The sequence below is a fragment of the Epinephelus moara genome, chromosome 8 (assembly GCF_006386435.1).
Source record: "Epinephelus moara isolate mb chromosome 8, YSFRI_EMoa_1.0, whole genome shotgun sequence".
Lineage (NCBI taxonomy): Eukaryota > Metazoa > Chordata > Actinopteri > Perciformes > Serranidae > Epinephelus > Epinephelus moara.
The window spans coordinates 3205245-3221404 of NC_065513.1; the positions used below are offsets into that span (position 1 = coordinate 3205245).

General features: G+C 41.9%; 1 protein-coding gene across 2 annotated transcripts in view; it reads right to left on the reverse strand.

Moving 5' to 3' along the window:
* Positions 1–6880: 6880 nt before the first annotated feature.
* Positions 6881–16160, reverse strand: part of zfr (zinc finger RNA binding protein) — a 76246-nt gene continuing 66966 nt past the window's right edge. Inside the window, exons 18-20 of one of the 2 annotated variants that reach the window (XM_050050314.1) lie at positions 15483–15594; positions 12282–12379; positions 6881–8073 (exon numbers count right to left, since the gene is read on the reverse strand). In XM_050050314.1, coding sequence (XP_049906271.1) covers positions 7891–8073; positions 12282–12379; positions 15483–15594 — 393 coding nt within the window. In that variant the 3' untranslated portion in view covers positions 6881–7890. Of the gene's footprint in view, positions 8074–12281; positions 12380–15482; positions 15595–16160 lie in introns of those variants that run through there. The other variant, XR_007570314.1, reaches the window with a different exon arrangement.

A 16160-nucleotide genomic window follows, 5' to 3' on the forward strand; every position in this document is an offset into this window, starting at 1 on the left:
TGTGTTCTTATTCCTCTGGTATCTACTGAACCCTCTGTCATGCAATGTTCCTCAGTCCAAATTTCGTTTCCACTACTGTCACCTTCTTCCACCTAATTTTAGCAGCCTTTCTTTAGCTTTTTCTTTTTATTTTATTCTTACGTTTTTTTTATTATTATTATTATTTTATCTATTATTATTACTTATTTTATTTATTTATAAAGATAATAAAAAATTTCTTTTTTATTCTCCCCTTAACAGCCAACCAGTTTATATGGAGTTCACCCGAGCAACTGGTCCGATCAGTGAAATATATGGACTTTTGTTGACACCATTAGGTTTCCGGTCCCCAGACAATTTGTTGACACCGTGAGGTTACCCTTGTCTGGTTTTATTTCACTAAGACACTGTTAATAACTACCACATTTAACAAAACTTTAAAGCAAATCACATAAAACAAATACACAGATACCAAATTATGACGAACACATAAAACAAACACACAAATACTAAGTTGCGATTTTATCGGAGTCCCAGACTCCCCAGTATTATTTATTAAGTCCCTGACTTAGGTTTAACTCTTTAATGATTAAGATTAATCATCTCCTACCCTTTTAATGAGGTCCATCGGTCTGTCTCACTCTTTGGTTGACCCCGTCACTGTCTCCTCTCCCAGCCGGTCCTGGCCCCCTCTTGCCAAAACAGGGTTTTAAGAACTCCGCGGTAAAGGTCTTTGGTTGTTCTTGAAAGGCCTTTAACAGGTCCGTTGCCTTTTGAGGAGATCAGTTATTGGGGTCCCTGTTCGGGCGCCAAAATGTCAAAAGAATTTCTTTGTTGTGACCTTTAAAGCAATAGAGATCGGAGCCGAAGTATCAAAGTTTAACAAAGCTTTATTTTCTTGTACAAGAAGGAGCATTTCACAGTGCAACACACAAGAGGAGGTTACTTTGTTCTTATGTGCCTACTTCTGTCGGCTGTGTGCACTCTTTTTATATACCTCCTACGCGCCTCTTCTTAGTCTAGTCGTTAGTCTATTATGTCATTAGTCTTTTTATCTACACACGTCTATTTATCTTTACTGTATTTACAACAACTCCTGTCTTCTTTTATAATATTTACAATTTTTACACTTTGATCGATCGCTGTCGCAGTCCTCTCGGCTCCTAGCGACTCTTATTTCTTTTACTATCGCAGTCCTTTAAGGCTCCTGGCGATTTATTTTTCCTTTACTATTGCAGTCCTGTAAGGCTCCCAGCGATTTATTTTTCCTTTCCTATCACAGTCCTTTAAGGCTCCTAGCAATTTATTTCTCCTTTCCTATCGCAGTCCTTTAAGGCTCCTAGCGATTTATTTTCTTGTCAGCGTTCTGCCCATGCATACCTGTTTTCTAACGCGGCACCCCTGCTTTTGAGCTTGAGGTGCTGCGAGATTAACAGCGGTATCCACAGAATGCTTTTATGTATTATCTCTTCTCACGTGATATATTTTCTGCTGTACTGTACTTGGCACTCCTTTTATGTCTTTAACACACACACTCTCTCATTCACTTTCTCCGCACCAAGGTCATGCTTATTGCACAAGATTACACACACTCTCTCATTCACTCTCTCCGCACCAAGGTCATGCTTATTGCACTAGATTCAGTTGTCTCCAGCAATAAATCAGCTATGTCCCAATGTTGTGTTATCAATTAGCAACTATCACACCACACTTTAGGTTCTTTAGGAGAGGAATTTGTCAAATACCTCTGACCTGGGCGGCTCCCAACGCTGCACCTCAGACGCACGCCGGTTTTAGGCAGAAAAAGGCTCTGCTTACCTTATCTGGTGGCCACCTGTACGTCTGGTGTGCAGCCCAGTGCCCCCAGTCCCAGGATCTGACCTTGCCCTCCTACGCTGGCTCGCCACGTGATGAAGCAGAATTCGGGGCCCGGAATTGGGCCTGGTGGGTCCCGACCTCATCTTCAACTTTTAGACTACTTTTGCTCTTGTCCAAAATAAGTATCTTTAAAACCAAATACTCAGCAGTCAAGGAATCACTGGAGACATATAGAATCGAGTGCAACTGAGTTTAATGTGTTCGCAGGCAGCAACACATACAACTCAATGAGTCAAGCTCCAGAGCAGGACTGAAGTTTTGCTTTCTGTGTGCTCTCTTTTTATGCTGGTGAAGATTCTGTCGAATCTCCACCTCTTCTCTTTAATCCTTCCCACATAAGCCCGAACATAATGGTGTTATACATAAACATCAAATCCTATCAGATCCTAGGTACTTCCCACTTTAGTCCTTGAACATCAGATCCTATCAGATCCTAGATACTTTCCACTTTCGTCCTTGAACATCAGATCCTGCATCCAATACAATACACCAATGAGTGTGTGTGTGTGTGTGTGTGTGTGTGTGTGTGTGTGTGTGTGTATGCACATTATGTGGATACATGAAACAATAAACCATGGTGTGACTGATTATGATCAAGCAGAGTATACTGCCTGGACATGTATTTTTAAAGGTCAACTGATACTAAAGCATAAGACTAAACATTACATTACACTACAGCTGCTTTTGCCATTATCCTGCCGTGCTTTCATGTGTAATGCTATGCAATGTAAATATAATATTTTAAGTTAAATCCACTTTTTGAACAGCAGTTTTCTTTAGGAAAATAACCTTCAGATTTCTTCTCCTCTTTGACAGGTAGTAGTCATCCCAATGGTCACTGCAGACCTGCAGGTATGCATGCCAGTGTGTGGACAGCAGTGTCAGGATCCATTTGTAGCACAACTAGCCAAAACATATCCAACAAAAATAGTCTATGACAGCTGCTCAAAGTGTAGCTCCTAATTTTGCCGGCACAGTTCAGAAATGCACAAACATGAACCACTCTTTACAAAAGAAGCCTTTTTTTCTCTGTGGGCAGAGGGTCACAGTAACTCCAGGAACTTTATTGTCTCCCTGCTTCAGGTCCTACAGAGCCTCTGCTGCCTTTTTTTCCCCCCTCTCTCTCTCTCTCTCTCTCTCTCTCTCTCTCTCTCTCTCTCTCCTCATCCACTCTTCAATGCCTGTACTCCACTCATATAAATACCGGCAGAGGTCAAATATAAAAGCTTCATCCACATATTGAAATTAGGTAAATAATCATCCATGACACTGAATATCGTTTCGATAGCATTTAACTATGTTAACTGTAAACTACTCTGATGACTATACTCTCTCCATAACTCACACAGGTTTCCACTGTTGTTTTCCTGCGACAAGTGACATCTGGTGACATTTCAGAAAGAGACTTCTGCTTAACCAGGCAGTAACAAATAGACTGGATCAAGTGAAAGGTAAAGAGACACTTCAGACACCTGAGCCACTCTGTGTCAAAAATAACCACTTTTGATGGATATACAGTGACATGTTTAGATGCCCTTTGTGCTTCCATTACAGCCTGTTCCGTGGATGCCGGCCGCTGCCAGCTCCCTAAATACCCCTTGAATAATTTCAAAAATTGTTGTTCACAGCAGTGTCTTTGATCAATTTACATGGGGAAATAGGGTCAAGGTTGAAAAATGGTGAAGTTATCCTTTAAGTCCGAACTGTGCTGTTTTTACTTGTCACTGGTGGAACAAACTCCCCATTTACATCAGTGCAGCAGACACTCTACACATCTTCAGACTGAAAACCCATCTGTTTAGAGTGCACCTTGGCCCATGTAGCAAGTTTTTTTCTTTTCTTGTCTCTTAATGCAGCATATCTGATATACACTCACCGGCCACTTTAGTAGGTACACCTGTTCAACTGCTTGTTAATGCAAATAGCTAATCAGCAAATCATGTGGCAGCAACTACATGCATTTAGGCATGTAGACATGGTCGCGACAACCTGTTGAAGTTCAAACCGAGCATCAGAATGGGGAAGAGAGGTGATTTAAGTGACTTTGAACGTGGCATGGTTGTTGGTGCCAGGTGGGTTGGTCTGAGTATTTAAGAAACTGCTGATCTACTGGGATTTTCACGCACAACCAACTCTAGGGTTTACAGAGGATGAAAATATCCAGTGAGCGGCAGTGGTCTGGGTGAAAATGCCTTGATGCCAGAGGCCAGACAAGAAAGGCCAGACTGGTTCAAAATGATAGAAAGGCAACAGTAACTCAAATAACCACTCGTTACAACCAAGGTATGCAATCCAAAACTGGACAATAGAGGATTGGAAAAACGTTGCCTGGTCTGATGAGTCTTGATTTCTGCTGCGACATTTAGATGTTAGGATCAGAATTTGGTGTAAACAACATAAAAGCATGGATCGATCCTGCCTTGTGTCAATGGTCCATGTGGTGGTGTAATGATGTGGAAAATATTTTCTTGGCACACTTTGTGCCCCCTAGTACCAACTTAGCATCGTTTAAATGCCACAGCCTACCTGAGTATTGTTGCTGACAGTGTCCATCCCTTTTATGACCACAGTGTACCCATCTTCTGATGGTTACTTCTAGCAGGATAACGCACCATGTCACAAAGCTCAAATCATCTCAAACTGGTTTCTTGAACATGACAATGAGTTCACTGTACTGTACTTGTTCCAACAAATTGTGTGCAAAGACTTGTGGGTACATGTGGGTACAAAAAAATATTTGAATTTCCACCTTCACATCCCGTCTAAAAATACACATTTTCAAGCTGTCATATTCAGTCTCATTTAATGGTGGCACACATATTGAGACTTGCACTGATGATGACTTTATGATGATGATTTTATACCTGATTTTTATAATCAAGATTTTTGTCTAGTTATTTTATTATCGTATTACTATATATTACTAAATTGTTTTACTTCATGATCTACAGATACATTGCTGCTTGTTTTTTTTTTACTGTGTTTTGTAAAGTGTCCTTGAGTGCTATGAAAGGCGCCTATAAATAAAATGTATTAATATTATTTTATTATTAATTCTCTGTAGGAAGGACTCGTTCCTTAGTAGAATTCAAAGGAAGCTTGACATTGGAACGGTCCTTCGGTGGGATTCGATGACATAGCCTCCTTAAAATTCAGCCATTTAAGGATTCTTCCTTAACTTTGAGAAGCACAAACTGTCTCTAAATTGTAGTTACTGCCAAAAATCAGTATTTTGCAAATGAAACTGTTGATTTCCTTTTCCAAAACTTTTAACAAGACTCTCCTCATACAGACATCCAGTATTTGTGATGCCCTTAATTAAACTTACTATTGTAACAGGGCTGTCCTTCAAATTCCCTGGAACTCTTTTAAAAATTAAAGTGTTTACAGACCACTTTACTTCTTTCAAAATCAAACTTACCATAAGACTGTTCTAAAACAACAGAGAAAGCCTTTACTTACTCTGTTTTTGTTTGTGATTTCCTGATATGAGGCCTGTTTAAAAACATCATAGTTTTCTGCTGGTAAAATTAGGGCTGATATTTTATTTGGGTTCGTTCCATTATCAGTCTGTAAAGACCTATACAACCATTTTCAAATTTGCAGTGGTGAACCATATTAAATATGTTAAATGTTTAAATATGCTCAAAGGTATAGTTTGTACAACTAAACCCCCCAGTGGAGGGAGCTGTGTTCACAGCTGCAGCAATGTATGTACATCAGTTGCCTGTCAGTCATATGTTCTGTACAGCTCCTCACCTTTTCACTTTTTAACATGCAAATAAACTTTAGTACAATGGTAAATGGACCTGCACTGGTATATCACCTTTCAGGTCTTCAAACCGCTCAAAGTGCTTTTACACCAAATGTCACTTTCACCACTTCATACACTGGTGGCTGAACAAGGTACCACCTGCTACTCAGTTTAAACATTCACATGCACTCAAACACCAGCTGTACAGCCACCAGGAGCATTTTGGGGCTCAGTATCTTGCCCAAGGATGCTTCAACATGCGGAGGAACCAGGGATCAAACTACCGATCTTCTGACTGCGGACAACCTGCTCTACCAATGCACCCAAATGGAGCTACATTTGTTTGCAGAGAGCACTTGAACCTTCAACTTCTGTTCTTCAAAGCTGCCCATTAACCAGCTCAGCTATCTGCCTGTACAACGGGCAGCGTCAGAGTGCAGTGAACTGTTTCCAGTGTTACATAAATAATAAAAATAACTGCACAGAATGGTAAAGGTTAGACATCAGGTAATCAAATATGCAAACAGGAATTTGATCTCTGTCTCCTTGCACGAACCTGAGCTTTGACAGACTGTTGTTGTGAAGAAAAGGACTTGCCATATCAGACAACTTCTTCTGGCTCTGCACACCAGCAAGACACAGAAACTCTGGAGCAGTAAGCAGGATGAGGCTACAGTGTGAGCGGTTGTTGTCCCTCACCTAAAATTGAAGTAATCCTGGGGCGTCCGTAGCGTAGTGGATAGTGGATAGGGCATCCCATATACAAAGGTGATTCATCGACGCTGCAGCGGTCGCAGGTTCGACTCCCGCTTGCGACCCTCTCTGCATGTCATCCCCCCACTCACTCCCTGTCCATTAAAGGCAAAAGCCCTGGAAAAAAAATCTTTAAAATTTGAAGTAATCCTGGATCTTAATCAGCTCAAGATAAACATACTACAGTCTTGACTGAAACCACTTCCTAGAATATGGCCCCTGTTGTTCTCACCCTTCTTGTAAGAGGTGGGTTAAAACCCTAACCTGCAAGTAATGTGCCACCCTTTCCCAAATGTATGTGGTCCAGACTGACATTCCAACTGCAGTAGGGTCCAAAGTGTCCTTGTCTGAATGCACAAGAGAGGCTGGCTGACAGTACAGTTCATTTAATTACTCTGACAATAAACACAACAACCCAAACTGTTTAGCTACAACACAGAAAGGAAGCATTAAATGGTATAATGCATGAGTTGGTAATCCATGGTAATACCATGAGAAAAAGACAAGGCACAAGTCTTTAATTTGGAAATGTATTTATTCTGCTACTGACATTTAAACAGAATGCAGAGCACAGCAATCATTCACAGCAGGACCTACACTGAAGGGCAATTATATTACCATTCCTCCCATTCCCAGTCAGGGGTTCTATCATCATTTTCAGTATTGAACTTAATTTAGCACCTATCCAAGTTAAAAGGCAAGCAAGCCAATTAAGTTTCATATTAACAAGAAAAACTACATTTTAAAAGCCAAAACAGTAAGCAATGTCAACATGGTCATGTTTTCCACAAACCAAAGCCGTTTGATCTATTTGAAGATTATACAAATACTTCCATATATATAAAATGAAAAGACATAAAATCACACTAAGGGCTGACAACTTTGCTACTAACAAAGATCTATCAACAGTTTAGGTTCTTCTGAATCTTTGTGCAATGCCCTGTAGATTTTTTTTTTTATCTTAAGTGGAGCCTACCATTGAAACATAACAAGACCACATCAAACATCACTTGCACGAAGCACAGGAATTCATATTCAAAAGAAAAACTTTCAAGATTAATTTGGCCAAATGAATGCTTTACAATGGTAACAACACAGTCCCCCTCTGAATGCAACTATATAGATGAATAAAGGCATACACTTAGCAGTGCTGATCCACATAATGGAAAAGTCTTTTTGATTCTATAATCTCTTTCCTCACAAATTCAAATCAAAGAGACACAGTTGAGAGGGAGCAGCAGCAGAAGCTGGCAGAGCCACTGTCATTAACACTTCTATTCAAGAAGCACATCGGGTAAAAAACTACCTTTTCTAGTACAGAGGACTGAAACCCAATTTTAAGAAATCTACACCTAAAACAGTACACAAATTGACATTTGAGTTTGTGTAATACAGAGCAGAGTGAAGCTGCAGTTACACTGGTACATGTGAAGCTTAGAAAGGGAAAAAACAACAGTACACAGGAGACAGCGCATACAACATGTTAGTAAATTTTTGAATGGAGATTATATTAATTATAGAGAAGTTTAGAAACTATCATAATCTTTCTTGTCCTTTTTGCCTTCACCCTCGAAGCTGTCTGTCCCATCACTGGTGTCACGGCGACGCTTACGGCTGTTGCGGATGTTGAAACGAGGGTTTATCTGTGGCAGGGGGTCCATACCCAAAACTTTATGGATCTGACGGAATGCCAGAAGCCTCAGAGCAAACTGTAAGGAAACAGAGAGAGAACTTTTCAGAACATTTATTCTTGTAGTGAAAGCAGAGCCAACCCATTCTCATTCCCAAGCCATCAAACACCAATGCTTTGTCATGCCCCTCTGCGTCTGATAGTGACACACAGGGCACCCTTTAGAAAATCTATGTGACACAGCTGAACCACATTGCAATATGTGGTTTATGTTGTCAAACAGTTGTAGTTAGGTTTAGGCAACAAAACTACTTGACTGAGTTTAGAAAAAAGACCATGTTTTCAGTTAAAGTAAGTACATTCATAAATACATCACAGGTGTAAATACATAAGTTTCATAATATTACGTTTAACAACTAGGGCTGTAATCAACCAAGAAAATCTTGGTTGACTAACAATGTTGCTAACTAGCTACCTTTAGCCTTCCCACTGCTCCAAAAAGGGCTCCGGTGTGAACCTTGTCCCGTCAGAGGTTTTATATCCAGCCTTGAACTGCAGTGTCTTTTTTGAGACTTGATGAAAAATCCTACACTGAATGTCTTCTGTGATTATTAGTTTTTCCGACTGAAAATGAGAGTTGAATAATGTCTAACTTTAGGTAAAATGCTGCTCCCGTCACTGTCACCACCTGTCCAATCACAGTGGAGAAGGAGCGGGACAAGTACCATTAAGATCAACCATCACAGAGGACAAATACAATTGCCTAACAACAACTGCCATTTTCAGCTGGAAAAGAAACACCTTAGTGGACACATGGCCATGTTTAAGTAATACCAGCGATTGTCTGATCAATGACAATTTGGTCGAACAAGAGCATATTGACCAACCAATCGACCTGACAACCTGGCAATAGAAGGCAGCATGGAAAAGGCCAACGAGTACAACCTGTTTTTCAACAGGTTTGACACTCCCTCTACAGCGGGCACAGCTCCTTTTGCCCTCCCTCCTCTCCCACCAGCAGCCCCAGCACCAACAGCTGCAGCGCCTCCACATCTATAGCACTTACACCAGCAGAAGTGGCAGCAGCACCTCCATTGGCAGCGACAGCTGCACCTCCACTGGCAGCGGCAGTGGTGGCAACACCTCCACCAGCGGCAACACCTCCATCTGTAGCGGCAGCACTTCCACCAGCAGTGGTGAAGGCGGCGGCAGCACCCTCATCAGCAGTGGCAGCAGCACCTTCACTAGTAGCGGCGACAGCACCTCCACCAGCAGCGGCAGCAGCACCTCCACCGGCAGCGACACCAGCACCTCCATCAGCAGTGGCGGGACCTCGACCAGCGGCAGCAGCACCCACACCAGCAGCAGCGGCGGGACCTTGACCAGCAGCGGCGGCAGCCCCTCCACAGCAGTGGAGCAGCGACACCTCCACCAACGGTGGCAGCGTCAGCAGCACCCCCACCCGCAGCGGTGGCGGCCAGGCACCCCCTGACCCTCACAATAGATGAGGTGAGAGCAGAGCTCAGGAGGCTACGCCCACGCAAAGCAGTGGGGCTGGATGGTGTGTGCCCCAGACTTCTTAAGGTCTGTGCAGCACAACTAGCTGAGCCCCTCCAGTGCATCTTCAATAGGAGCCTCCAGCAAGGGAGGGTCCCGGGTCTGTGGAAGACCTCCTGTCAGGTGCTGGTTCCCAAAGCAGGGGCATCTAGCCAGGATGAATGACTACAGGCCGGTGGCTCTTACCTCACACATAATGAAGACACTGGAGAGACACCTGAGGCCTCAAGTGGAACATGCCCAAGACCCCCTCCAGTTTGCCTACTGGAAGCGCATTGGAGTGGAGGATGCAGTTCTCTACATGCTGCACAGGGCTCATTCTCATTTGGATGGGTCTAGTGGCTAAGTGAGACTGATGTTCTTCGACTTCTCCAGTGCATTTAATACCATCCGACCCCACATTCTGCGGGACAAACTTGAGGGGATGTGGGTAGACTCCTACCTCACCTCCTGGGTCTCAGACTATCTGACGGGACGACCACAGTTCATCAGGCTGGAGAACTGTATGTCTGATACAGTCTTGGGCAGCACTGGGGCTCCGCAGGGGACAGTACTGGCGCCATTCCTGTTCACCCTGTACACGTCAGACTTTCAGCACCACTCTGAGTCCTGCAATGTCCAGAAGTACTCAGACGACACTGTGATCATGGTGTGTATCCGGAGTGATGGGAAAGGCGAGTATAGGGAGCTGGTGAGGACCTTCACTCACTGGAGTGGCAGGAACCACCTCGTGCTGAACACCTCCAAGACCAAGGAGATGGTCATACACCTCCGTAGGTCAAAGTCCACTCCGCTCTCACCGGTCAGCATCGGGGGAGTGGACATTGAGGTGGTGGGGTCATAACGGTACCTGGGCGTCCACCTTGACAACAGGCTGGCCTGGTTGACCAACTCTGATGCCCTATTCAAGAAAGGTCAGAGTCGGCTCCACTTCCTTCACAGGCTGCAGTCCTTTAACGTGTGCTGTGACATGCTGTACATGTTTTACAAGTCAGTGGTGGAGAGTACTATGCTGTATGCTGTAGTCTGCTGGGGAGGAAGCCTGACGGACAGGAACAGGAAACTGCTGGATAAGCTCATCCGGAAAGCTGCCTCAGTGCTGGGCAGGAGCCTGAACTCGGTGGAGACTATGACCGAGAGATGCCTGAGGAGCAAGGTGCAGTGCATACTTGTGTTTACCATCCCCTGCACTGCATCTTGGCTGGACAAAAAAGCAGCCGCAGCCACCGTCTCCTGTCGCTGCGGTGCACGACTGAGAGGTTCAGGACGTCGTCCATCCCAACACCCATCAGACTCTTTAACGCCTCAGTTGGGGGAGGAAGCAAATAGCTCATTCCCCTACTCCATCTGCACACCCTCCTGCATTTTTGCACTCTCTACTTTTTTTTTTTTAAATTGTGTACACTGTTTACATGTAGATTCTTTTTATTCTTATTTTACTTTATTTTTTTTATATTTATATTACTCATTTATACCCTGGTTTTTACTTAACCTACCTGTACTTGTACTTTGTATGTGCATTAGCCACTGGACACATCAATTTCCCTACGGGGATGAATAAAGTATCCATCCATCCATCCATCCATCCATCTAATCGACCAGCGTGTGACAGCCCTAAAAACAACACTTACATTTGGTTTCACATTGGACATGAACTGCGGTCTTTTGTGTGAAAACATTTTGTTTGACACATTCACCTCCCCTCCCTCCTGCCCTATGCCGACTTTCTCGCACCTTATACTTCATCAGTTGCTGTCAGCATCAAGTACTGCCACGTCTGGGCTTACAGTAGGGTTACGCCGGGTTCACACTGGATGCAGAAGCACCACACTGTGTGCCAATTTTCTGTGAAGGGCTGCTCACTTCTCTGCTGCCCATGTGAACCAGTTGGGCTGTTCACTTGGGATGCGCCACAGCCCGGAGCTCCACAGCCAGCTCGATCTGAAGCGACAGTTTCAGCATCTGGTGTATGTTTCCCATGAGCCACCAGTAAATCTGGCAGAAAACCCACTGATAATCTATTATGAATATTACAAAGGCTATATTACTTATGATGATGGGGCGGCAGTAGCTCAGTCCATAGGGACTTGGGTTGGGAACCGGAGGGTCGCCTGTTCAAGTCCCCGTCCGGACCAAAATATGGAGCGTGGACTGGTAGCTGGAGAGGTGCCAGTTCACCTCCTGGGCACTGCCGAGGTGCCCCTGAGCAAGGCACCGAACCCCCCAACCGCTCAGAGCGCCTGTCATGGGCAGCCCACTCTGACATCTCTCCACTTAGTGCATGTATAGGTCCAGTTTGTGCATGTGTGTGTTCGGACCTGTGTGTAATTGACAAACAGAGTGAAAAATTGAATTGAATTTCCCCTCGGGGATTAATAAAGTATATAAAATTAAATTAAAAAAAATGTAAAGGATCTGATTATGATGAATGATACAATATGCATCCCATGCCATATTTGTCAGCTGTGTCTTCATGAGTGCGAGAGATGAGGTGCCCCACACACACACACACACACACACAAATATTTAAATATATTTAAAAAAACCCGCTCTATTGTCTCAATGTGTGAAACGCTTCAGTTCTTCAATGTACCTGTGGATTCAGTGCATTCATCATCACATAAGAAGTTTAGATTTACCAGTTGTATTCAGAACAGTGTCCTATTTTAATTGTCTCATTTCTTCATGTCTCAATCAGCTTGATAGTTTGTGTAATTCAAGAGATTGTACCTGGGCACTCGAGGTAATGTCCTCTCTCTGTTGCTCTCCCATAGATGTTAGAGTATCAACAGGCTTCTTTTCACAAGGATCTACCAAACCTGGTCCACCTGTACAAAAAAAAAAACAAACAGCAGCATTAATTGCTTTTTATTTCATCATTTTATGAAGATGGATCACACATTTGTCAAGTTAGGACATGTTATCTGCACAGTACATATTACACTAAAACATTTATTGTCACTGCATCCTCAATTTCAGACATTTCATACAAGGATAACTTTGGTACAGACAATATTTTGTTGTTGTGTGTAAGTGACTAATGGATATGATAGTTTTTAAAAAAAAAAAAATTGGTCCAGTATTCAACGATACAGCAGGCAGAGTCAAAACAGGCTGCAGTGTAACCACTCAAGCCTGTTAGCACCATCACTTTATGTCCACTAAAAGTGGGTTTATTTTGGTCGCTGACAGTCTAAGATTGTTATTAGTAGTGTCTGACAACATTATGGAAAGGATCCCTGCAGAGATTGACCTTTGTGTTTGAGTGTTAGATCCTTTTTGTTTAATCAGAAACTGCCCTGAAATCACAATGGCCAAACCCAACAGACCACTTAAATGACAAAAGCCATCTTGGTTCTTCTTTTCACTATTCAAACAATCTGCAACTCTGTTTGGTTGAAATTGACCCTTAAGTTACCCGGGTGGATGTGAAAATATGCTGCCTCTATAAGACACTAAAATTACTGTTTATTTGCAGTCTGGTGGGTTTGGCAATGGTGATTTCTGGGCTGTTTGTGGTTAAACAAAAAGGATCTTACTTTTTTTTTTTTTTTTTTTTTTTTAAAAGATCTCTCTCTGTAAGGATCCTTTCCATAAAGCTGTCAGACACTGATAATAACAATCTCAGCCTGTCAGTGGAAATAACAAACACTTGTACTGGACGTAAATTGACGACTGAGTGTGCCCAGAGTGGTTTCACTGCAGCCTGTCAAGCAGAGATCTCTGCTTGACAAAGGTCTGAGGACCGAAACGTTGCTGTTAATAAAGTACTTTGCAAGTTAAAGGACAGTGTGCGGGCACCTTTTTTCTTTTTGTCTGGACTCTATGCTCCTACCCACCTGTCCACAAAAGTTTTTCAAGGTGTGCATCAGCCTTTACAGACTTTACAAATAAGAAACAATAAATTGTGGAAACAATAAAGCCCCCACAAAATGGGCATGTTAAGTCCTGTGTGACTTATCCTGGCTTCATGCAAGTAGGAAAAAACTCTGCAAAGCGCTAGGCTAATTTATACAATGTGAAATGTCATAGGCTTATGCTAATAACATTAGCATGTTGTATTTGTGGAAAAACAGGTTAAGTGAAGTCAGTTGTTTTGTTAGTGAACCTTGTGAGGTGTAATTGAGCTGAATTTTGAAACGTTACCTTTGTTGAGTGTTGCTGTTGTACCTGGCTTCATGTGAGTAGAGGGAAAGACAGCTTGCCACAAGGCTCATTTATACAATGTAAAATGCAATAGGCCTGTGCTAATAATGTTCGCATGTTGTTTATGTGGGGAAAATGTGTCCAACAAAAGACAAGTGTTTTGTTTATGAATCCTGCAAGTTAAGATGAAGCTGATCTGTGTACTTGTGTTTGATACTGTTGCTATTATTTTATATTATTTTATAATTTATTGCTTTATAATGCTACAACCATTTCATTGTATATTGTATATATTTCAGATTGTCTACTTTACTGTTCTTATTATTTATTTTACTTTATTGCCTACTTTAATATTTTATTTTATGTTAATGTCTACTTTAATATTCTATTTTATTCTATTTTATTCTAATGTCTACTTTAATATTTATTTTATTTTATTTTATTTTAATGTCTACTTTAATATTTATTTTACTTATTTCATTGTCTATTTTAGTATTTTATTTATATCTTCATCTTTATCTCTTGTTTCCATTCATGCTGTATTTCTATTTCTACTTTGCACGGAGCATTGGAACAAAAACAATTTCCCCCCGGGGATTAATAAAGTATTCTGAATCTGAATCTGAATCTGAGTATTAAGCCATGTTTAATGAGTGTTTTGAATCAATAAAACTTTTTATCACTTGAAAGAAACCACACTGCTGACCAATGTTTTGGAGGTGTAACTGCAGAGTGACACAGGTACAACACGGCAAGTATAAATGTTCAGAACAGCGTAGGCGCAGACCTATAAATCTGCCATTACAGTTCCTGGAAACTGATGTAGCTGAGGTCATCCAGTTTATTTTTCTTTTAAAGATATTTTTTAGGGCATTTTTTTGCCTTTAATTGATAGGGTAGTGAAGTGTGAAAGGGGGGGAGAGAGAGAGGGAGAGACATGCAGCAAAGGGCCACAGGCTGGAGTCGAACCCGGGCTGCTGCGGCAACAGCCTTATACATGGGGCGCCTGCTCTACCACTAAGACACCTTCATCCAGTTTATTTTTCAATGCCTGTACATTGGCTAGCAGAATGCTAATTTAACTGGTGCCCATCTTCTCCATCTTTTCCTCAATGTTAACTGATGTTTACATTTTAAAACTTTCCTCTGCTACTAAAGCTCGCAAGCCAGGTCAGTTACAGACTGGTGAGTTGATTTTCTCATATGATGTGTTGTGGTAGGCTACAGGTTATTCCACTCCTCCTCAATGTTTTTTTTTTGTTTTGTTTTTTTAAACCTAACCCTTATGTGTTTGTGTGAGACTCAGCCATTAATTGAATACCAGCTTTTATATTAGAACTTACAGTATATGCTATTTCCCACACAAACTGGTATTCATAAAAGCAAAATATGCAATTAGCAGGTGCGCACGTAACACATACTTCAACCAGCGGTGCATATACTTTTCTAAAGCTGACTGCAGGAAAACAGTATCCAGGCTGCCAGTGGAGACTTAACAGGCTGACCTTTAACAGTTTCCCTTTTTCCAGTTTTTGTGCTAAGCTAAGATAACATGTTCAGACTGTACCATCATACTGAAATAGTTAGACCAAAAAAAAACAAAAAAACAAATCAAACTATTTCTGTCTCACAGGATTGTATGGAAAAGGATGCTAGGCTAAGTCAGTTTATTGCAAAAAGACAGGGACAGTCAGATAATTCAAGTGAATGTTAATACAGTGGGTGTGAATGTAAAGAACTGTCCCCCTTCTCAGTGCAAAGGAAAATAAAGATAAAATATCTTACCAGGAAGTAAAATCCCAGAAGAAATACATTCAAAGACGCGTCTTAGTGCATCACCAGGGCTGAGGGGGGCAGAGGCGCTACTGATGGCCTTCTCAACTAGCAGCTCCATGGCCTGAATAGAATGAACAGTGAAGATGGCTTAGATGCCTGGCAAATGCATGCAATCTCTGCTGGCATTACAACAGTCAGTTTTTTAAAGCTGAAATACACTATATTTACAGTAGTGGTCTCTTTGCAAAAAAATATCCAAAACATGTCTGCATGGGTGTGAAAATGATTCTGCTAAAAACTGCTCTTAGATCGGTAGCTTCAAATCTATTGTCATTACAGATAAGCCTTCCCAGCATTATAATTTCAGGGAAAGCTCAACATGCACAAGTACGCTCTGCACTTGGTTTAGTTTCGCCCAAACAAAGAAACAAAGATCAGTACAGCATCTGAAAGGTGATACAAGCCTCAGACTATGTAACTTATTTGCTAGCACATCTTTGACTAGGCCTCGCCTTGGTAGTTATTGGTCAGTTTATATAAAAATGAAATAAACAAGACTGTCAATGTGAGGTATGCTAACTGTTGTCTTAAAGGGACATTGTGTAACATTTTCAGTTGTTTATTGGCAAAAATCGATGTCTGCAGTCATTAATATGTCATCATTGGTGTACTATTACCTCCACCAAT